At 39.2% G+C, this 24,916-nt stretch overlaps 1 protein-coding gene across 1 annotated transcript in view; it reads left to right on the forward strand.

Moving 5' to 3' along the window:
* The window catches only part of galnt18b (UDP-N-acetyl-alpha-D-galactosamine:polypeptide N-acetylgalactosaminyltransferase 18b), a 43,726-nt gene extending 29,048 nt beyond the window's left edge, over positions 1-14,678 (forward strand). Inside the window, exons 8-11 of the mRNA XM_056608356.1 lie at positions 754-891; positions 3,157-3,252; positions 8,834-8,998; positions 13,964-14,678. Of these exons, the coding sequence (XP_056464331.1) occupies positions 754-891; positions 3,157-3,252; positions 8,834-8,998; positions 13,964-14,113 (549 nt within the window). The 3' untranslated portion in view covers positions 14,114-14,678. The remainder of the gene's footprint in view (positions 1-753; positions 892-3,156; positions 3,253-8,833; positions 8,999-13,963) is intronic.
* The last annotated feature ends 10,238 nt before the right edge of the window (positions 14,679-24,916 follow it).

A 24,916-nucleotide genomic window follows, 5' to 3' on the forward strand; every position in this document is an offset into this window, starting at 1 on the left:
AAGTATAATATTCGATTCCCTGGGGTATAATTACCCGGGATTTTCTGCACTTTCATTTTCTTTCAACTTTTATATCTGAATGTTTTTTCCTATATATATATATATATATATATATATATAAAGTATATATATATAAAGTATATATATATATATATATATATATATATATATATATATATATATATATATATATATATATATATATATTCCTTCCCATCTCATTATTATATTTCAGCATGGATATTCTAATTTTATTGTATTCTAAAATGTACCAAAAGCTGTGTTCATGATTTATTTAGTCTGGCTTTGGACCGTCTGTCTTTGATCTTCTTGACGTTCTGAATCCTTGCCTCATCCTCTTAATTAGACTCATTTGTTTCAGCTGTGGCCAATGCGACTTAATTGTTCCACCGCGTCCCTTAATTGCCCACAATCACATTGCATTAATCTGTGAAGTTTCTTCCAACATGCTCTCAGAAAGAGATGCATTGATTTTAGGTGGGTCCCAGGGGGGTATGGCTGCGTGAGTTGGGACTGGCTAAGATTTTAAATTATGGAAAATATGGAAAACATACAATGGTACAGTGAACCGTAGCATAATTTCCTCAATGTGTTCTTAACTGGTATTGTGATTTGTGTGTGTGTGTGTGTGTGTGTGTGTGTGTGTGTGTGTGTGTGTGTGTGTGTGTGTGTGTGTGTGTGTGTGTGTGTGTGTGTGTGTGTGTGTGTGTGTGTGTGTGTGTTTGGATACAGGACTCAGGAATAGACATCGGAGATATAAGCGAGCGTAAGGCTTTGAGGAAGAGGCTGCAGTGCAAGACGTTCCGATGGTATCTGGTCAACATCTACCCTGAGATGAGGATGTATACCGAGACGATCGCATACGGAGTGGTGAGTGCAACCCTTCATCACAAACGACATGTACCGTCGTTTGGAGATAGCTGTCAAGTCATTCCCAGCCAATGAGGAAGATGTTCTCCTCTAGGATCTTGACAAGATTGATTGATCATGCTTGATATTGTTCATTGTTTTGTCCACTGGCTTTATTCTGTAAAAAGAAAATAATACAGAATAAAGCCAGTGGACAAATATATGTATATATATATAGATATATATATCTTAGGCAATATGGATGCCAAATATATGGAAATATGAGTCCCAAGTTGAAATCCACTGAATACAGTCAAACCATGTTCCTTTTTCACTGTGCAATTACTTGTCATTTGATATGCCACTTTATCTTGCCAGAAAAGACTGTATTGCTTTTTGTCATTGAATACAATACACAGGCATTATTTGATATGTGTAAAGCTTTTGTTGAACACAATAGTTTTAATGACACCCTGAAATCCAAATCCCAATATTCTATAATGGTGCAAGTATGGAGGTCCCAACAAACTGCAATGTTTTGGGTCGATATAATATGCTTAAAGCACTTGATGCTATGTAGAATGCAGTATGTGTTTTGCATTCTTTGCAGGGGAGAAATCCATGCTTATGACGTGATTTGAAATAATTACACAAATGTCACATGATTTTCGTTGGCATGCATACAATAAAAGGCTGAGGCGAGTGCATATATGGGAAATGCATATGTGTGCCATTCAGCATATATATGTGCCTTCCATTGTTGTGGCACCTTTGCTCATATATGTTCTTCAATATATTTGAAAAATTCCTATTGCTGAAATTAATCCCCATCTTCATATCTTTGACGGTGGAGCTTCTCCATAGGAAAATTCAAAGGGTAGATCCTGTACAGGAAATAGGTCAGCCTTATCTGAAAGGGGGAGCTGAGATAGTGCTTATTATTCTAAATGTCTTTTGCATTCAAAGGGATTTTCATTTTAATTTCAGATTCCTTTCTCAACAAACAATTATATGACCTAGCTATGCTCTACAAGTAGAATGTTCCATTTTATATTGTTATATAGCAGTTAAACCATCTCTACGATACTGAACACTATTTGCTTTTATTTACGTTTACGTTTTCCGTGCCAGTGGGAATTTGAGTCCTTTATAGCCGTGTCCTTTTGATGTCACGTCTACACCTAATAACGCTGTCTACACAGAACAGATATCTAGCTTTACCTTTTTTTTTTAATCTAGATTGGATCTCGATTTTTTTTAAGATTATGTTGATTGAAAAAATTTCTTTCTGTCGATTAAAAAAGAACCAGTTTACACGAAAGGCCAACACAGCGCGTCCACACCTGTTTGTACGTAAGGGCAGCTTACGAGAGATAACACACGTACTGGGTATCAGGTCTGCTCCACATCCTTGGCTTGCACAGTCTCCGTGAATGGGTGCAGACCGGAGTTTACCTGCTTACTTTGCTGTGGCGTACAACACCTCAGGCAGGATTTAGACAGCGGTTGTTTCCGTCTCTCTGTCCCCCCCCCCGGATAGAAGGAGAAAACATCTCTCCTGCATCGCAATCTCACAACCGTTTCAATTGGCCATTTGATGAGGGATTCAGAATGCTTTCGGAAACAGGGCCAGTCTAAGACTCACACAAACAGCATCAAGTTAAAGTTAAAATAGTTTAGTCACGAGTTATCTCGCATGCAAGCCATTCTTAATTGTCACATTAACCAAATTGAATTACATATTGTGCATGTTTATAAAGGATAATGAACATCGGTAATGTTTTTTTCTTAAGTTGTACTTAAAAGTACAGTATAGAGTTGCAATTACTAAGTCTTCACTTGTCTTTTATGACTTTTTTATTTTTGGAGACAATTCCATTCTTACCAAAAGCATAATGTCATGTAATTAGTGTGTGTGTGTGTGTGTGTGTGTGTGTGTGTGTGTGTGTGTGTGTGTGTGTGTGTGTGTGTGTGTGTGTGTGTGTGTGTGTGTGTGTGTGTGTGTGTGTGTGTTTGTACGTGTGTGTGTGTGTGTGTGTGTGTGTGTGTGTGTGTGTGTGTGTGTGTGTGTGTGTGTGTGTGTGTGTGTGTGTGTGTTTGTACGTGTGTGTGTGTGTGTGTGTGTGTGTGTGTGTGTGTGTGTGTGTGTGTGTGTGTGTGTGTGTGTGTGTTTGTACGTGTGTGTGTTTGTACGTGTGTGTGTGTGTGTGTGTGTGTGTGTGTGTGTGTGTGTGTGTGTGTGTGTGTGTGTGTGTGTGTGTGTGTGTGTGTGTGTGTGTTCCACAGCTAAAAAACTCAGTGAAGAATGACTTGTGTCTGGACCAGGGGCCTGAAAACGACAACGTGCCCATCTTGTATCTTTGTCATGGAATGACACCTCAGGTAGGAACACTGTTAAACACTGTTATTTATTCATATTATTAACTTATTTTCGATGATGTTGTTTATTCATCATGGTTTTATTACAGGGACAGCTGTTACTTTGCATTTTCCATTTCAAATGCTTTTTGAGACCCATGTGTTGACATCCATTTCTCTGTTTTCATTTTGAGAGATACACTTTGTCTCTGCCAAACTCTGGGGAGATTATATTTCAGTGCTCATCGAACAAACTCAAAATCCAAATAGAGACGTTGGCTGTTTTCGGAAGTACTCGGTTAGATCTAAAATAAAGCAGAACTTTTATTTTGGCATTGCAATCTTTATACAATTTGATTTTCTCCATTCCTTTTCCTCGCTCAACCCCCTTACTGATCCCTTGATTTCATTTGCGCTGAGAACATTGGTTTCAGGGCTTGTGTAACCTTGCACTGACGCAAGGAAAGTGCTTTTATGTAGTGCAGCAGCTGAAATCATATTCCTCTGGTGTCCTGAGCTAACAGGTAAATCCATTAAAGATGCTCTTGGCATTTCACATGCATCGATGTTACTGCCGCTGTGTGAATCTAAACAGAGGTTGAAATCCTCACACTGGACTTTAAAAGCTATTTGAGAGCTTTACAGAATCGCGCTCATCACAAAGTACTTATCACCTTTTCCTTAACAAACTAATTATCAGCAATCCCTAACGCCAAGCTGCAGACCCAACTCGTTTAAAAAAAAGGAAAAACGGATGTTTCTTGTTTACAAGACTCATGTGTATTGATAATAATACAAATAACACTGAATCATTGACCCCTGTGCTTTTTCCTGCCATAGACCTTCTTCTGACTTTGTAATTGCTTTTTAACTTGCGGCCTCTTGGACAGATGTTGGCAGCAACCATTAAAGAGGAACACTCCTTTGATCGTTGTTTAATCTTCATAATATTCAAGGGGTAAAACACCACATGGCTTCAATGCTGTCACAGACAGCAGTATCCCAGCTCACCCTTTATCATTGCCTGTGTGAACCTAATAAATGTTAAGATCAGGTTGGCTGGTCTTGCACTCACACTTTTATATGAATGTGTCACACACTAATGGCCGAGCTAACATAAAAGGCTGACATCCTTCTATGATGAGGTTTGATGCACTTACCAAGAAGGAAGGCATCATTGATATAATTACCAAGATCGGAAATGCCACAGTTAGTTATTAACATAATTTAACCGGCATATCTCAGGCCACCAAAAAGCAATTTTCAAGCCATAGAAATATATACTCTATAATATACCATTATTGTCCTTTTGAAAGACCTCAAATATGCTATAGAGATGTATGACCTTTTAACAACTTGTTGCTCTCAACAATCACTACACAGTAAGCCTATCTATGTAGAAATATAAATATACATGGTAATATATATAAACCTGAAAAGCTTTTCAGGTTTCAATTGTGTTAAACATGATCATGTTATGATCTATGTTATTGAGGAATATTGATTAACATTCAAAAGGATAACGAGTGCCTTTTCTGGATTGTTCTGCAGACAACTGATTTGGGGATGACCCCACATGGTCTTCAGTTCCCCTTGTGATGCATGTTATACTTTAATAGTGACCAAGGGCTTTAAATCAAAGTTTACTTCACTTGACAAGAAATTAATGAAGCCACGCTTATGTGTAGTCCACCAATATGCTCTATTGTCAGGACTTTGTTATTTTTGCAAGCTATGTTTTTACTGCTTCACTGAACAAACATATTTATGATATTTAAAACAATGTACTGAATTGCAATGAATATGCATCTGCCATTGGACATTCATAATTAGTACGGGCATAAACCCTGAGGCTTGACAGGACTATTCCTGGCAAGTAGATTAAAAAAGCCCAAGTCACGATGAGCCTAGAGGAACATGGGAATGGATCTTTTCTGTGGAGCTAGTTCTGCAGCTCATTACACCAAGGTCCAATTTAGACTGAGGAGATCATTAACATGGCAGTGAGTTCGGCTCTTGGTGTCTATTTAGTGCACAAGGTTTAACCAATTTATTCTAAAATGATGTGAACCTGATTAAGTCTATTATTTTAATATTAATTGCAAGATAAATCATGTATGATGTAATTCTATCTTTAAGGTTTCATATATTTCGTGACCCAGAGCAAATCTTAATCATACATGTATAATTAAAGCGTGCATTTTCTTGCTAGCAGCTTTTGGGTAAAAATAAAAAAAGTTAAAATGCATAATTTTAGGATGCTACACTTTGGGCCTTTCGATTTATTATGAGATGAAAAGAAGAGATGAAAAGGAGGAGGGAAAAACAACAAAATTAGCTTCTTATTAAAAAAAGGTTAAATAAAGGGCATCCTACTTTCATAGACGTTTGGTTTCCGTTGACACATAAAACCGATATTCTTTACAAGATATTTGTCCCTGCCAAATCTAAATGCACTTTATTAAGCCTCGGATCCCGTAGGGCTCCATGTCTTATTAAAATTTGTTAGAAATTGGTTCCAGTCTGCCAGTGATGTCAATTTTTCTCCAGACTCTGGACTCCTATGTCCTCAGAGAAAACTTATATTAAATATGCCCCTGTGAGCATGTTGATGGGCCAATTTCAGGATTACATCATGATCCGCGTGCTGCCCCTGCGATTGGTTAAGCTAGGCATGACAGCAAAAACCACACCTCCGATATCAGAATAGAACGCATAGATTATTATGCTAACAAGCAGTATATTCCAGGCCCTGCAGCAATGCGAGTTAACGGCAACGGAAAGAATCTCTAGATAAATTAAGAATTAAGTTGAAACTGAATCACATCCACTCAAATGGATGTCTTTCTTTTCTCAGTGGTTTAGTGAGGTCCTATTTCATTGTATTGATTGGGTATTGGGTATCCGTGACAGGAAGAATGCTCGCTTGGATATCACTTTGTTCCATATCACCACATCCTCCGCCCTTCGATAAGAATACAAAGTCATTGTCCATCCCAAAGAGGAAAATGGAGATAAAGCTGATTAACTTGGCAGATTCCCTTTGTTCCATTATTGGTATAGATCCCCTGTTTTTTATTAAAAAAAAACATTTATGGAAAATCATCCAGGGATTTTCTTTATTGTTTCTCACTTTCCTTTCTTAAGGCCCACTTTAAGTCCTCCACTGTTGATACAGGGAAACGATAGCGCTTATACTCCATTTGTACATGAATATTGCTTTGTTGTGATGGAGCAGAGCATGTGAGCAATTACAAGAGCGCTTTCCAATTTGGATTGATTGTACATTTATCTATTCTACAGAGATGCTTAGTACTTTGACCTTTTCCATAGATTCATCCATTCATACGTACATACTGTACAATAGATACATACATGCATACATATTGAGGTTGTACTTGAGTCATTAATTGGGGGCAAATATTAAAAAATCGTATGTATCAGGGATCACTGCAACTTCCACACTCATCGTCAATATTCACACATGGAACGTGGTAGTGCAAATGTTTTGACCAGACACACAATTTGTTTGCACATCCTGAGCCTAAAGATATAATACCAGGACCACTTAAAGTAAGTTTTATGCTTTCCAAGCAGCAGCCTTGAAGTCGATTTGTCTAACTCATGTGTAAGAGACAATCTAGTTGGTGATTCGCAGGAGGTTGGTGCAGACTGACCCACCATTCTGAGTCAATGGGAAGGGATATGATTTTAGTCACGTAATAATGATCCTGGTTGAACTACATTTAGTTCAAAGTAATTCAAGGATTTGGCCGGTTGGTTCAGACCCTGGGTTTGTTGTTGACATTCTTTATGTCCAAATGCAAATCAGCAATGATTTTTGTTCAGAAATGGGGTAATTGGCGATCAATCACCATCTACTTTATTCTAAACAAGTGTTTAGAAGATCCCATAGCAGCATTTTTATTTTATACACCCTTAGGTAAGCGCATACAAACTACCCTAGCGAGTAGGCTTTCTCTAATAGTGCCACAAATCCACAAGTTTTGATTCTGTGTTTACTTGCGACTGTGCATGCTCTCAGAGACTGAAGCGCATAGTTACAATTCTGCGTGAAGACAGGGGTCGCAGTGTAGGAAGTCTGATAATTCTTTATTCCCCATTGTGTAATCCAATGGGGGACAGCAAGGACTGTACGAGCATACTTACTGTTGAAGGTGCTGCCACTCAAACAGCTACAAAAAATCCATAACATTGCGAGACCACATTTTCAACGTCTGTAAACCTATTGTGTATATATTAAGTAAGTGTCTGCTACATACATACATACATACATACATACATACATACATACATACATACATACATACATACATACATGCATACATGCATACATGCATACATGCATACATACATACATACATACATACATACATACATACATACATACATACATACATACATACAGACATAATTACATATATACTTTGGTATATATACACATTTTTATAAGATTATCTTAAATCAAAATCTACAATGACATTGTAGACTTACTCAGGAATCATCCTTGTTAACATTGTTATTGTAAACTAAGGAAAATACATTCATGTGCTTCTTATCTGCACACGATAAAACCAATATATCTGCTTACTACTATAACCATCGCCATTCTCCTAATAGATTATTTTGGATATAGGCCTAATTTGCATAGCAAATTCTAATTCGTCAATGCATGCATATTCCAAGGCTGATCGTCTAAATACGGTTGAATGTTGGCGACCATATTTGAAAAAAGCTAGAATTATATACACAGATACGAACGCACATATCACACAAGCAAACACGTATCACACAAACATTTAGATTATTGCTAATCAATTAATTAATTAATTTAGGCTTTTATTGGTATGCCTGTGCTGATGGTATTTCGTTTTTGCCTAACTAACATGGGCCCACTACATAAGAGGGTGTGATTGAATGGAATAGGCTGCAATTAGTGATGCCTCATGGCGGCTGAATTCATATTCATCATTCCTCTATAACTGATGAGGTGTCCACACCATATTCCCTGTGTTCGGGCTCAAGTCAGTAAGAACAAGCTAGATGCAAATCCGTTTCAAACCTAGCAACACAAAGACAACATCCCACTTGCCTTTTTCATATTTTATGACCTGGGGCCACGTTCTAAATGTTGACCCCAAATTCATTACATATTTAGTTAGATACAGAACAGTAGATAGTATTGTGGGCTAAGGACTAAACTGGAAGAGAGGATGGTAAAGCATCCTCTACCTGTGTAGCATTGTGTGCAAAGGACTTTTCAATCAGCAGAGACTCGTATAAAGCGGAACAATATAATCTATTTAATACAATATACCGGATCCATGAAGTCTGCCGGGAAATGGCATCTCCCCCTGATGGAGTCTAGATGCCGCGGGTGGTAGATTTAGTGGCACGTTGGCGCAAATGTAGTCCTGTTTAACGCATGGAGGCTCCTGATTGGTTGAGACATGGAGGCAAGGGGCCGGCAAATGCAACGACACGTTGGGACATTAGAATCGACATGTAATATGAGGAGAACCGTAGGGGAATGTATTCTCCTGCTTCAGCTTCCTGAATGGTCTGATTTGGTGGCTTGTTTCAGAATGTGTACTACACCAGTACCCAGCTGCTGCACGTCGGGCTGCTCAGTCCCACCATAGACGACGATGACAACAAGTGCCTGGTGGACGTCAACGGTCGCCCGCGTCTCATCGAGTGCAGCTACGCCACCGCCAAACGCATGAAGCTGCACTGGCTCTTCACGCAGGTGGGCAACCCCCGTGTTAGGTCCTGCACACTCACACACACACACACACACACACACACACACACACACACACACACATACAGTGACATACAGACGCATAAAGAGATGGTGGTGGTGACCACAGTAATCATTTTTGTTGAAAACATTTATCTTTGTACCAATTTATATTGGTGCACAAGCTTTACCTGAAGAGCTCCTTTTACACGGAATGAGCAGCTCAGAGTAGTAGGTGTTGGTTTACTTTTAGTCTCTTCCGGATGGTAATGTTTGCTGTCGAAGTAAGCTGAGCATTTGATTGCATTTGGAGACAAACAGGATCTGGTCTGGTCAGGATCTCGTCTAAATCAGAGACTTGATGTCAACTGTCTGACAGAAGGTTACAGGAAGACAGATGAGAGAAGGTGCAGTCAGCAATCAGCAATAAGAAAAAGCAGAGTGCATTGTAAACGCGCCTCATCCAGTCACACCAAAAGAGGCAGTTACTTAGGTCCCAGGGATCTAGTGTCGAGTATGTGTCCAAAACCAAAAGGCCTAGGGTTTCATCTGGCAGCAGTATAATCATTAAGAGCCAGGGTCGCCCAGATAGCAAAAAGATTTCAAGGCTGACCGAATCTCTCCCATTACTGTGAGCCAATACGGGCTAACTACCCTCTCTGTCCTCCTTATCAGCCTTTTACAGTTGCATTCCCCAAAAAAAAAAAAATCACAATACTCAATATGCTTTTGGTGTATTTCAAACTGTGTATTTATTATTACTATGACAAAACACAATAATACATAAGAAGATTTGTTGTAAAAAATGTCATACGGATTAAAGAATGATACAAAATATTCAGAATTTAATCAACTCTGTCCCACTTTTGTTTCCTTTAACGGTTCTCCAGTCTAGGCTTTCGACAGTATTCAGTTAAGCAGATTTGGAAGATGAGGTTGTAAGCAGGAGGTTGGGGGAGGGAGAAGTTTGGCTTGGAGCCCTGGGTGGACATCTTGCGTTCAATCTATCAATCCCTATTCTGGACCTGGAGAGTTAGGAAGCAGGAAGGACACAGGCCAGTGGAGGATGTAGGTGAAGAATGCCGTGAGAGACAGGTTGAAAAAGGAGGGTTTAAAGACAGGTAGTTATGGCTAGGTAGAGGAACAGGTGTGGTACTTCTCCCGAACATATGTCTCGAGAACTTTCTCTTACTAACGTGAGAGTTGCCGGGATAACATGCTGTCGACTGCATAGGGGTGACCTTGAACCTAAGACACTTCAAACCTTCGATAGAAAGACATTTAGTGGACATCATCCTTAGCAGTTTGACGTCTAGGGAAAATTGTGTGTTTAACAGTGGGAGAATTGGAGTGCTAAATGAGTGACAGTATTGCATGGCTTCTAGAAGTAAAAGCCTATAAATTATACAATGTTCTTGGGTGGGGGTTGGTGATTGACTCTTTCTTTTCATTTCGAAAACCATTTGAGATGATGTGAAAATTGTAAAATGCAAACTGTGTCAGCGGCAGCTGTCATATCACACCACTTGTGCTGGTTAAAATGATTCACTCCGTCGGTACTCGGTAGTGCATTTTTGCTGTTCTGCTAGTCTGAACGCTGCTGTGTGAATGGTTTATTCACATTCGTCCTAAATTTGGAATCAGTTAAACGCTTCTGCATCCTCTTTATCGATGCAGGATTTTCCAAGATCGGTTTTGAATATATTCAGACAGAAAAACCTCTCAGTCTCCCCAGAAACCAGCAACTGTTTGATTGCATAGATGTTTTACATTCATTAGGGAGCATATTATATTAGCCTATATGTATATACTATATGTATATATATATATAGTATATTAGGCAAAAAGCCTGTATTGCATAAATCATATTAAAGGCCGATGCTGACATGAACGGACGTGCACAATTTCTTCATATTATGACATGTTCATAATTTTCAAGCATTTCAACCATCCGAAAGTCACAAAGAATCTGGCGACATTGAGCTGCATATATATATCAAATATATGGTAAATTATTCTACGATCAATCGAAGATGGGGCTGGCCTGACAAATCAGATTCAACTATGCAAAATCTCAGTCGAGGACACCCCTAGTAGTGAATAACACCCAACTCAAACTTTCTAAGCATGAGGATGGAAGACTTCTAGTTGCACCAGTGAACCAGTTTCCGTGGTGTGTGTGTGTGAAAAAGGAGCCGCACGCCTGATCTCTGAGAAAAGGCATTCATTATTGATGCCATTGCTGAAGTGTTTCGCTCAAACGGAAGAAGGCAGCCTTGATGAAACCGGAGCATCTTAAGGGAGCGCTGTGCGCTAACATCTCAGCTCATCAAAACATAATGGGGGAAAGACGCTCTCCTGCCTTTTTTCCGTAGTCCCCGTGTTTCAGCGTAAATTAACGTGTTGTAACCACCTTTCAAATTAAGGAAGAAAGAAAATATATAGCAATGTACACAAGGTAAATGGGACAACATTTCCATGGGTGTGTCGAATTGTTTAAGCAGTCTGTGAAATGCAACGGGCGTGGAGTTAAGAGATGAGTGACCCTTTTGTGTTGACCTAGAGATGTTTGGGGATGAGGAAATTTGAGCTGTTTTGTAAAGTGCATTTCATACATCAAGCAGTTCAATGTGCTTTACATAGACGAAAAACAACACTATAATTTATAGTGAAGAAATAAATGCAAAGAATATAATGAAAGTCCTTCAATGAAATTACACTTCAATAATTTTTCCATATAAATTTTGTATTCCATTGCTGCAAAGTCGGTTCCACTAGATGACACTCAGTTTAACTCACTGCTCTTTTAATAGTAACTGAAGTTTAGAAATAGAATATATCAAATATTTTTTGAAATTCTTTTACATCCTGACAGCAATCATTAAATAAAATGCTCTGACAAACAAATCATACAAATCTGGTATCTGTTGTTGGCCAGAAATAAGCTCATCCAACCATTTAATTTGGCCTGAATGAAATCAGTGGATGGCCTTCCTGTCTGTCCACCTACATACCCGTCTACCTGTATGCTCTCTGCCCTGGCTCTTGTTATCCAGGTTTCGAGTCTTCCCCAAGGCAGACCTACTGCTAAAGCAAGCTAGCTAGTCACATGTTTTGGGGAGTAGCTTTGGAGGGAAGCCTGCACTAAGGGTCAGATCTTTCAGTTTATAAATCTAGCTTGCTCTCGCTGGTTTCTCCAAATTGCCTACCCTAGCTTTACAGTACCGTACGAGGAGCAATCTGTCGTCACGTTGTTCAACCACCCAGCACGACTTGACCCCTGTGACATTTCTGCGTACAAATATAGAGCTGTCAGGTGCTTGTCTTCCTCATTTCTCTGCCTAGAGCTCTAACCATCTTCCGTGTCTCTGCAGAATCCTTGGACTTTGACTAGTTACTCTTGCGGGTCTTTAAATGATGAGGAGGCCCTGAGGAGGAGACCCTGACTTCCTCAGACCTCGAAAACCTGCCGAAGTTAATATTATGAAGTCCAATTCATCTTTCAAATTTAGTTGGATTTTCATGAATGTTCTTTTTTCTTTCTTCGGCAGCCTTCTCTTCACAAGGAAGTTTGAGTATTTCAGGGACCCCTTGAAAACTTTTTCCCTTTGTCATCTACCTCAAGAGAACTATGCAAATGCTGTGTGTGGCACTGTGTCTTTCTAGAAGTGAGTGGCAGTGACATGAAAAGTGTTTTTATATGAAGCGGTGCCTTTATAATCTTCTATGGTTCCAGGAACACAAAGCTACATTACCAGATGAATCAAGACAAAGTAGGTTGCGGTGTCAGCAGCTAATTGCATTGAGATGGGTGGGGTCTCTTCGTTGTTAAATTTGCAGCCAAATGTATTGCATGAATCAGTCTATAAATTATGTAAAAAGAAGATAGGATGCTCAGAATGCTCAGAATGCTCACAGGATCGCACTCAATCACTGACTCACTCACACACACACTAACACGTATGTACAGACACACACCCACACATTATTTCATGGGTCATTTTCTTGACGCACCAATAAATGTCATGGTTTTAAAAATACAACCGACAATCATACTGCATTCCCTATATGGTTCAATTCCATTTTGAGACAAATGATTCATGCCATCTGAACTCTATGTAGCTGCAGTTGCTTGGAGGCAGAATAAGAAGTTATGGTCCATGACAAGCTGACCATGACGACCTTTTACTTTACTTTACTTTATTATGGATCCCCATTAGCACTTGCCTCAACAGCATGGCTATTCTTCCTGGTGTCCTTCACACCCAAAAACACACAACATCATACACAACAACACTACAGATACACACATACATAGACAATAGTTCACAATAGTTCACTTACAAAAATTCAGAAGAATTTCAGAAATTACAAGTTTACAGTATTATGAACAATCAAGAGGTAGAAAAGGGTTAAAAACATACCCATTACATTGACTGTTCATTTGTGTACATAAATGTACTAATAGTACCAAAATCACAACACAACCACCACTGCTGTTATTCTATCATACTTAAACACAGATCAGTCAAGTTCATGAAATATTGGCAGATACTGTTTTACCCTCATTTTAAATCCTTATTTTGTAGTGGAGCATCTGATATAATGTGGCAACGAGTTCCATACTACCACATCTCTGTACAAAACAGTTTTCATTTTAACCTCAGCTGGTTAAAATCTTGCAGCGGTCCTCTTTTTTTTCTATTTTTCTTTTTTTTTCTATTTTTCTTTTGTGTCCATGTTTGTGTCCATGTTCTAAAGTGACATGTGGATGTGACTGCCGTGTGGATGTGAATGTGATTTGCCTGAAGGCCGGTCATTTGGCAGGGCCCAAGTGTCTGTCCAGGTGGGTCAGCTAGATGGCCAGGCAAATTGCTAGCGTTCTTTTTCTTTTGCAATACGCAAGAGGGCTACGTTTCCCCGCACAGAATAGACATTCATTTCCTTGTTTGTTTGTTCTATATATTTCAGGGTGGAGCTATTCAGAACAGGAAATCGAAAAGGTGCCTGGAGCTCGCTGAGAGCGATGAGAACGAGTTTGGCTACCATCTGGCCCTCCAGAAATGCACAGGGCAGAAATGGTCCATCACCAACACACTGCTTAGCAGCTCCTTAAGATGAGCCTATGCAGAGGGAGATCAAGTGTGTGTGTGTGTGTGTGTGTGTGTGTGTGTGTGTGTGTGTGTGTGTGTGTGTGTGTGTGTGTGTGTGTGTGTGTGTGTGTGTGTGTGTGTGTGTGTGTGGTGTACATGTTGTAACAAAGTCATATTGTCCACCATGATGTCCACAATGTGCAGGTGACATTACATGATAAATGTTAAACATTGTATTTCCCTCACAGGGTCAGTGTTAGCTGGCTCCTATCTTGGATCTGGTGTGTAGTTACTCTTATGTTTTGAAATGTTTGACTTGGAAGTCTAATTTTTTCCCATACTATTGCTTGTCATTGCTACTATGTAGCAAGATTAAAAAAAAACTGCTGTAATTGTTTTTAATTTTAGTTTCTTTCTTATTAGTTGACGTTTTTTGTGTCTCAGGTTTCTATGTAGTTTTATAAAGCAATTATGCTGTACAATATGAGAGACGGCCTACACATTGGAGTACACTGTCTTTTCTAATTATGAATATTCTGATTATTTATAATATATAGTAATAAAAGAGTACAAACATGTTAAGTGAATCTTGTTTTTTTGTTCAACTGTAACAGATCAAATGTGATAACACTTGTGTATTCATTCCCTTGCATCCACACAGAAAACATACAAGGGAAAAAAAGAAAGCGACAAGAATAGAAGGGTAGGTTGCGCAGTCTGTAATGACCAAAGCCAGGAAAGAAGCATTGAATCAAGGCCTATTTCTGCTCTGTTGTGCATCTGGGGAGATGACGGAGGTCCAAGTCTTTACCGTGCCAGACCTTATTACATCCAGGGCCAGACCTTAAAATATAAAAGGCAACCTTCTTTCATCACAGAACCTCCCTGACCAACATATTTTAGCATGCGTTGATCATGATTATTTTTAAGTTGATGTGACCAAAAGAAAATAGATAGATGTGTTGCCAGTAGTCCTTGCCCAAAGAACATTCATTCAGTCTTTGAAAAAACAGTATATGTTTGTATATGAGTTTTAGTTGCTTTTTTCTTTTACTTATTCAGTCCATATTGTACCAAAAGGGTTTTCAAATCTGATGAAGAGGGTTATATTAAAAAAAAATCTAAAATCCTGACGTTTTTGAGTACACATTCCATCCATAATACATGTTTATTTGTTAATCTGAAATCCTCATGCTATTCAGTGAAAACCATTCAGTCTTCTTCCCGGAAACCTGTGTGGAATAGGATTTCTTTAGGACATAGTGATTAGGAGGATGTAGAGGGGTCAGTGCAGGCCAGGGCTGGGCTGTTTTACCCTGAAGGGATGTGTCTCTCGCTCGCCACACATAAGACTGGCAGCACCTAATTCTGCCATTGCATAGACCTCAAACGTCTGCATAGGTCCAGCTTAGTGCTTGTAAGAAAATCCCTTTTGAATCAGGCGAGTACTTGATTTGACTGCAAGGTATACATAAACCTAAATTGTACGTACCCTTAACCATAAAACTATTTGTGTTTGATGCAATAATTATTTATTAAAAGTGATTTTGAAGTACATTATTATATCTAACAAATAAGTAAATAAGTAAGCAAATTATTATTCCAATTACATCTGCTGTTTTTGGAGAGAAGATTAAGAATGCCCTAAATCGGATTTAGGTTAAAGGATTCCTCATTACTTTATTACTCTTGTTCCCTTCGGGGGTGTTGGGTGTGTTTAGTGAGATGGCTTAGCAACAGTTCTGTAGATGCATCTTTCCCTGGTGTCCAAGTCATCCCTGGACATGAGTCGGAGCAGTATTAACATTAAGAACAAACAAGAAGGAAACATGCAAGCTAATGCCATTTTCAGCTCGCAATTTTCCCTCCATTGGTAAATAAAGAGCGGAGATTAAACTCACACTCTGTAGGCAATTACAATCCGTCAGAACTGTTCAGTTCATAGTGTCTCAGATGTCTGCAAATCTGCCGCATGGATAAACCATGTAGCTATGGCAACAGGAAAGAAATATTTAAGACATTAACTCTAACATTTAGCAACAAAGTCAAACGTCGGGCTGTATGATGAGCCACTTTTTCACACCCCTGTGCACTCAGCTTCCTCACAGCACGGTTGAGCAATATAGCGATGCAGAAGCTCGAAAATTCCTTGATTGGCTATACATCATCATTCCCCTTACATCTACCATGCCAAATATCTGCTTAACAGCAGCAACATGTAGATTTAGACACACTACGGAGAACAATGTGCTCTAAGTAACCCCCGAGACCTTCATTACAGCTTTTCTTGAAAATCTGCATAGTTTAGCAGCATTTTATTTTATTCCAGCCTTATTCCCCTGCAGGCTTGCAAAGAATACATTTCCCTGTTTCTGACCAAGAACACACTTTGTGGTTTTCTGTTTTGTTTACAGCTTCTCCCCAAAAGACTGAAAACTAAACAATAGATAACACCTCAATAAACACCCGCCCCGCCCCCCACACTCCCAGAGTGTTATCCTACATTTAAGAAATCGTAATCTATAATATATTTTCAACCTGCCAGTATCCCACTACAATCTATAAATAAACCACATACCTTAAATGGCCAATAACAAGCATTGATGGCACCGCAAGGTACAGGCAGCAGCTGAATATATTACCATACATGCAGCATACTGTTGTACAAATCTGATCCATTCCATACAAAAACATATTCTCATGTGGCAGGAACATCTGGGAGGGAACATGGTTAGCATGCAAGTGTTTCTTATATATTTTTTTCATCTCATATATATTTTATTAAATAGCTGATGGTCTGTATGTTGGCAGATGGATTGTTCTACTCTCAAACCAAGATCATATTTTGATGCAATATTATCCTTGGAGGTATACCAATTTCATTTACACTCACACTTAACTCACACCTCTAAAGTGCAATAAAACCTTATGATATATGACATCCTAAAATCTCCAGCTCATAAGAAAAAATATATTATCAAGAGATTGCCTCCTGCTTTATTCCCCTATCCCCAGTGACCTTGGGGCTCTATTTAACTACATGCTTATAGAGTTTACTATGCTAAACTCTATACAGTCTCTCTATACTAAGGGATCCCAGGCTGAGTTGAGTGGTTATCACCTTTATGCTCCCTCTTGGCAACAACATAACATTTGATTGTGGTGTGGAGGATTTTTCAGAGAATGCATTTCAATGAAAATGCTCTCCGTAGTAGATAATTCTATGAAAAAACGTTTTACCTTTTGGCCTTTCACAAGGTTTTCTTCAAATGGCACAAAGACTGCATTTAGCTTCTGTCGACTCAAAACACTTAGTGCATCACATTCTCACATACCCACATTAATACACTGAAGATTATTAGCTGTAATAGGTGTGGAAAGAAATACAGCCTGAGCACAGAAATAGCTTAATACCGAGATACAAGAGAAAAAAAGAAGTAGAAAGAAAGAAATGAAAAGTGGAAAATATATATTGTATTTTTTCCTGAAGTCCAATCATCAAGTCGTATCTACTGACAGGATTTCAGATTCCTATATGAGCAATTGGGAATGAACCTGCCAGTGAAAAAACACAATATCTTTTAATCCTCTCTAAATTACAAGGAAATTCATCAATAAATTACTTCTGAATGACCCATAGAATTCTGTTAAAGGAATGTCATGAAGAGATTGCTTGCCATATTAAAAATCCCACCAAGCTTTATTTATGTTTGAACCACCAACCGTTCAGTTCATTCATGATGTCTGCTTTTGCTTCCCCCCCCCTGTGTGTGCGTGCGTGCGTGCGCACGCGTGCGTGCATGCGTGTGTGTGTGTGTGGTGATTTGTGTACAATTTGCATGATCATGGTACCACATGTATATGGTATTAACACCTGCACATGGTAACACCGGTACAGGGACCAGGTGTTTTAACACCGACCTGCTGGGATAGCGGCTCCTCGACATCAGCATCAACACCTTTTGGTTCCAGGTGCATGATCAGAGAGCTGATATTTGGGAGCCTGGGGCCATGAACACCAGCTTGTTGTGAGGGGGTGAGAGCTGAGCAGCTAGTGGGGTATTGCACCATGTCAGCAGTGATAGGCTAAGGTGTGCAGAACAGAAATATGGGTGAGTAAGGTATAACGCTTCAGGTGAGATGAACATTTTGAACTTGAACAGCGCCATGCCGTTGACCTTGACAGTGCAAGTATTACTGGATCTGGAAATGTTTCATGGCACAGAAGGATACTGGACATGTTTTGGAAAAAATACTACCAATGGTACCATGGTAATCTTATTGTATCTTATTTTTTGCATCGCTAGAAAAACTAACTTGATACAACTCACTGTGTTTCCAAGTCCTTTCTAATTATTTTTAAACCATTACACCAGTAAAACTTAAATAATAATTAGTGTCATGGGACTATGTTTGGTATTTTGGTTATCAGTAGGCTCTGAGTTTTTTCAATGCGGCACACAACATCTAACCTAGAAAAATCGATATCAAGTAGAAAAGCAGCGCGTGATTTGTCTTCATCTAGTGCTCAAAAGCAACAACATCAACCAAACTGCTTTGTAGGTTGAAGGCGAGAATTTGATCATTTTTCAGCGTAAACTCACTGTAGTAAGAAGTGCTTACGGAACAGACAATGGAATGATGAAAGAAATTGTGATTAATGGTATGTTACCAAGGTCCTGGAGCAAGAGGGCAAGGCAGTCTCCTTTCAGTCGAGTTTAACTTTTTGGTAACATGCTTTTCAGATCAACTAGCAATACAATAAACAACAAACCCGTTGACAGCGTGGACCTTGCCTGAGGATACAGATTTGACAGGATCATCGAACTGGAAGTGCTAAGGACAAGGCATCAGACATGCAGGTGTGCATTGAGCTTTGTATTTAATGGACTGCCACTCCATACCTCCCCCCATTAAGTTATTTTCTGAAAGCATAATATTCTGTCTAGGGAAAGGTTGTAGTTATATAAAAAGATATGGTCGAGCCTTAATAAGAGAGTATGGAATCATCTATAATATAAAATGCTGGTTTGTTTTTCACCCAGACAGCAGAGTCAAAACGTTTTTCGTCAATATTTCTAAGAAGTACTCACCTTGAATATTACAAGGTGTCATTTTTTTTATCTGTATGCGCCTTTCTATGGATTTGTTACCCTTATAGAGCCATTGTCAGTGGGTCGTTGCTTAAGGCCTTTATATTTGTAAACCAATGACAGGATGTTGTGATAAAATAATCGAGAGTTCTAGGTTTGACATTTCAGCAAGAGTTGATGACCCCATACAAATTGGAATAATTTCTTTACTGCGAATCTTCAGTAGCCTATTGAGAAGCAAAAAACTACTGGAACCAATGTTCGGTCTCATCCAAACATATTTCTGAAATATACAGTGAAGGAGACAGGGAACAGTGTGTGTTTGGGTGACTGCAGTGCCAGGGGACTGACCACTCACTAACAGGTCAGCCCATCAGTCTAACACAGTGCCTGGGCACAACTTCACGTCACATCACATAATGTGTGCTTTGTAACTGAACACATACCAATAAGACAGCGAGGGCAACGAGAGGGTGCACGTGTTTGCCTGAAAGCTGCTCAATCCTGCCTTCCACAATGGCATTATTGTGTTGCATGCATTGTACAACAGCTACAAGGCGACAAGTATGCCTCCATCCTGAATGAATCCTCTTACCCTATAGCATTTGTTATCTCAGGTCAGTACACTTGACATTTTGTGTCATTTTACCCCTAACATTATGTTAAATGGTATGGTAAAAAATAATACCATAAAATATTACATAACATATAATTGAATACCATGATATGCATGACTGTGAGGAAAGGGAAAGGAAAAAAACAAGAATTAATTGTAAAAGTACCTGCTTGGGGCTGTGTATTGGGAAATCATAAGCTTGATTAGATAAATAGTGGAAGGCATTGCCAGCCAACACCCCCTCTCACACACGCACACACACACACACACACACACACACACACACACACACACACACACACACACACACACACACACACACACACACACACACACACACACACACACACACACACACACACACACACATACTGTATGCACATTCTACACTTTCTACTTAAAAGAGCCTTAGAAAACATCAGTCCCAGACCTTGTTAATTGAAAAACACTCTGAAAACACAAACCAGAGAAGGAGATTCATGATGACTGAAACCGCCTTTGTTATTCTCCTTCTTCCCTTTTTGCGTTTTTTCTTCGTGAAAAGCACTATTGTTTTTAGCTAAATGGTGGTGCTATAAGTAGAGCGTGTGTGTGTGTGTGTGTGTGTGTGTGTGTGTGTGTGTGTGTGTGTGTGTGTGTGTGTGTGTGTGTGTGTGTGTGTGTGTGTGTGTGTGTGTGTGTGTGTAAAAATAAAGAGAGATATGTAGGTTTAAATTGAATATAGGTTTAAATGAGTAGCTTTATTATTGTGGTGGTATTATTCGTTTTTTTGTAAATGCCACATACATTAAGGAGCTGCCTATTCATTTTAAGAAAACTTGCGAACCAAGCATATACACATAAGAGCTGCTGGAACTTCCAAACCTCAATGACTAAATTGCCCCTTTATTATTGTGCTGTTCATAGCAGGCTCATGAAATTCTAAGAGCAAGACCTATAGCCTACCCAGAGAACCAGAGAAGGGTTCACCCGGCAAGGTGTGTTTGTATTTGTTGTGGTCACTTTATAGGCTGCTCAAAAAAATATTCTTTGGGCAGGACTGTAGCATTTAAATTAGTTATGATATCAAGTTGGATGCAAGCTCATCTCCTGCTGTTGAGGGGTTGCTTTTCTTATTCACATGTTGGCTCAAGAAGAAAGGCATATGGATTGAGCTTCTGCAATACTCTCACATATATCTTTTTCAGTTTTAAGCCAATACGTATGGGAACATTTCTTTTTTTTTTGGGGGCAGAAAAGGCTATCATAAATTATAAATTGACTATCGGACTTTAACTACATGGAGCTTCGCTAGGTTGTTGTTCTGAAACTTGATAGAAGATCGAATGCCACTTTATAGAGCTATGGACATGATCTGAACTATCTGGTCAGATCAGATATGAAACAATTATCATATGACTTTCAAATTGCAACACTGGTCAGCATTTTACTGCATGCTATATATTTATGTGACCATCTTCCTTGTATGGTTTTCCATATCTTGTTAATGAACTAAGTATTTTTATGTCTTCTTTCTTACTGTACTGTTACTTGCCCTCATCCGGTCCTATATCGGCTCAATAACAACACATACTTCAAACTACTTTGGTACCTGGTATCCACCGCCCATGCATTGATTTCACTTGTTCCTCATTTCTCATCAGCGAGAGGAATCATTAAGTCTGAACATGCAGGGCTAACTGGTATACTTGCTCACCCCTCCCCACATCAGTCGCTCCCTGACATTGCTTCGTAAACAACGTGCAATAAACAATGTGATAATGATTCAGAATTCTCAGAGTAGGCCCCACTTCAAAGATAATTAGTTTTTCCCCTCCATAATTCATTTATATTGAACCAGCAAGGGGGAACAATGTACGTCCTTTAGATTAATGTAACGACATGTTAGGCAGGCCCCCCTGAGTGACTTACAGCATAGGATGGGATCGGAGGCCCAATCACGTTTGGTCTTAATTACCCAGCCACTTAATAGAAGGTGATGCTGAGCCAAAAACGAAAGAGGACAAATACTCAGCTTAAAATAAAGTCCTTTAAAAAGAAGATTGTGTGTCTTGTTCAATGTTCGTCTTCCTGTTTTTAAACAAAATAGGATTTGGATGTTTCGTTCTAGTAGTGTATGTCGGTTAAAGAATACAGCTAAATAAATAGCTGGATGAATTGGTGTCTAGTTTGTTGTAGACAGAAGTCCCACTGTTATGATCTGAAGGGAACCAATGGTGGGCAGTCACTCTGGGTTTCCAGGGTGGCTGGGAGAGTTGAGGCATAGGCAAACAGACAGCAGCTTGTCTCCTCTTGCGTCTGGCAGACGGTGTAAAACCCCGGTCGCATTACCTCAGCCTGAGTGCAGGCAGTTCCCTCAGCTTGGCTGCTGATCCCTTACTCCCTGCTACGCTACTCTACTGGGGTCTGGCCCTGTCTAAGCCTATGCTCGGTGACATCTGTCAACATGTGTATAGTCCTCCCAGGGAACAGAACGCAGCAACGACGTGCAGTGCGGGAGTCGCCTATCACTGTTAATATATGTCAACCTGAGCAAGGGAATGAATTGGTGGAGGCGTCTATGCAATGAATAAAATATACTTTGATACAGGAACGGAGCCATGGAGCTGCAGAACGTATGATGGATGTTGGCTCGTCAGAATTGGGGTGGGTTGAAGTACAATCTCACAACTCACTCAAAAATTGAAAGTCTGAGAGAAGACAAGTTTAAATCTGGGTAAAGGGGCGTTTCACAACTTTCGCTTCATAGCCTATTTGTTTGGACCAATAATTTCGCTGTATCTGTAAATGTGTAATTAATCTATTACCAGTAGCAATAGAAACTTGGTCAGCACTAACACTATTACACTGTAAAGAATTGTCTGTAAACGTTCTAAATCAACAGTGTGTAGGCTGGCCACTGTATGAATACACCTATTTAAATCCCCTTCTGAAAACGTATCCACTCTTGAATTCGTTTTTTCCTCTTAGGAATATCACCGTAATGTTACAGGAAACAAGGCATGGGCCTAGCTCTTTCTATTTCAGTCTGTGGTTTTTGCTGAGGTAGAACTGCTGGATCCGAATTGAGTTTTCTAGTTTCCAGTGGTAAGTTGATGGAAGAATGAGGTACAGAGGCGGTTGTGTTTGTTGTTGTTCTTTCAACAACCAACAATACAGTCATATATGGTGATCTATATGAGCAGTACGCAGTACGATTTTGTTAGCTCTAACTAAATCGACAGCAACCGCAGCAACCTCATCCATCCATCCTGCTAAGAGTTGGAGGGGGGAATCTATTCCAATTTAGGATGTCTTTCTTCCAGAATGTGGAAGTTGTCAGTACTGATTACTGCAGCACCATGAGCAACAACAAACACCAACCAATGAGCCAATCAACATGAGAATGCAAAAGTATGAAATTACAAAAAAAATCATAATAATATAAATAAAATAATAATATAATATAATATAATAAATAAAATAATAAATATAACGATGTCATATTATTATAATATGAATCAAATTATGCCCTAAGTCTGAACCTCTAGCAAGCGACCAACTTCAAATTCAGTGGGCGGGTATACATGCCTTGACAGACGTATTTACCCAATCAGCAAATGCGACGATATCATGGCAGAAAACTTAGTTTCTGCAAAAGAATTCCGCTAGTGCATACTTTGATGCAGTCCCTGATTTGCCCATTTACGTTAACTACGACACTATTGGCCCCAATTACATTGTAATTTCTGGAAATCTATATGTTAGTAGGAATTCCAGCCTGATATCGAAACAGAATGTGAGGTCATGCAGGGGCGTAGCCAGGATTTTATAACTGTGGGGGCCAGCCCGGGCCAGTCTTGTCTTTGGGGTGGCACTTGAATGTCAACGGGGGAGGGGTATTTTAAGTGCAATATTAATTGCACTTAAAGCCACGGCCCCCCCTGGCCCCCACGTGGCTACGCCCCTGAGTTCATGTGACCAGGATGGTCTCAGGCACTTTCATTCTGTTCATGCTCACTATATTCGTTACCTATTTTATACATGTTGACTCCAACGCTAGATAAGGTTACATATGGTGAGTAATGATGAAGAAAAATGTAGGACACGTTGGCCAGCCAAACATTTGGTTTAATATTACAGTATGATCATGGGAAAGTACAAGCAGCAAAGTTAACAAGGATACCTTCAGAGATACAATGGAAGGGTGAACAAGATTCTTATAGGGAAACTTTTGCATTATGGGTCGTTCAAACGTAACAAAGGTGAGTGGGAGTGACCATTGTGGAGGGTTTAGGATTGGCGGGGAGGCCAAGTTAAACTGCAATACAAGCAAGCAAGGCTGCAAGACAGTTAAAGGAATCTCCACAACAAAGAAGTCAGTCGATTGGCATGAGGCATCAGACTAAGTATCAGACCTCATGGCTACAGTGGCAATGCAAACTCCAACGATTTTAACCGCTCTCAGTCCGAGAAAGAAAGGGAGGTATCTCTAGGTACAGGGAGAATATGCAATTCCTTTTCATTTGAATAGTAATTATATCAACAAGGTATAATTTGTATATAATTGTATATTAAAGTTATGATTTATATTTCCGCGACAGTAATGAACAGCATATTCCATGCTTGAAATGTATGTTTTCATAAATGTATAAATAATATGATTATGCTTACCTACTATAATATCATAATTTTTACTCTGGCTCTGGTATATTCTATGTGATTGTATAATGATGATGATAATATAACAAGAGAGATGTGGGGGATATTTTGTGATAATTGATATCGGCGTGAAATCTCATCCTTAAAAAAGTATGCCTTCTACTTTTCAAGTTCATGTAGAGTGAAGTTTTCAAAAATGTAATTGCTGGCCAACCGAGCATGTAATTGCTTCTTCCAGAGAGGCATGGTGATTGCAAAAAAATCACATAAATTGTGTTTCATTGCCAAGTGTGGGACTCAATGTTCTTGATGAGATCTAAACTAGAGCTATCTGAGATGGAAGTTGAATTTATGTTATATGTCCAGGTTATTCCTAGTCTGTAATGTCTGTTCAGTCAAATCAATGACAGTACTTTAACATTGGGTAATGTGAGAAACAAAAAAGTGCAAACATTATAATATTAAGGTATTTTAATATAGC

The sequence above is a fragment of the Gadus chalcogrammus genome, chromosome 14 (genome assembly GCF_026213295.1).
Source record: "Gadus chalcogrammus isolate NIFS_2021 chromosome 14, NIFS_Gcha_1.0, whole genome shotgun sequence".
NCBI classification, from domain to species: Eukaryota; Metazoa; Chordata; class Actinopteri; order Gadiformes; family Gadidae; genus Gadus; species Gadus chalcogrammus.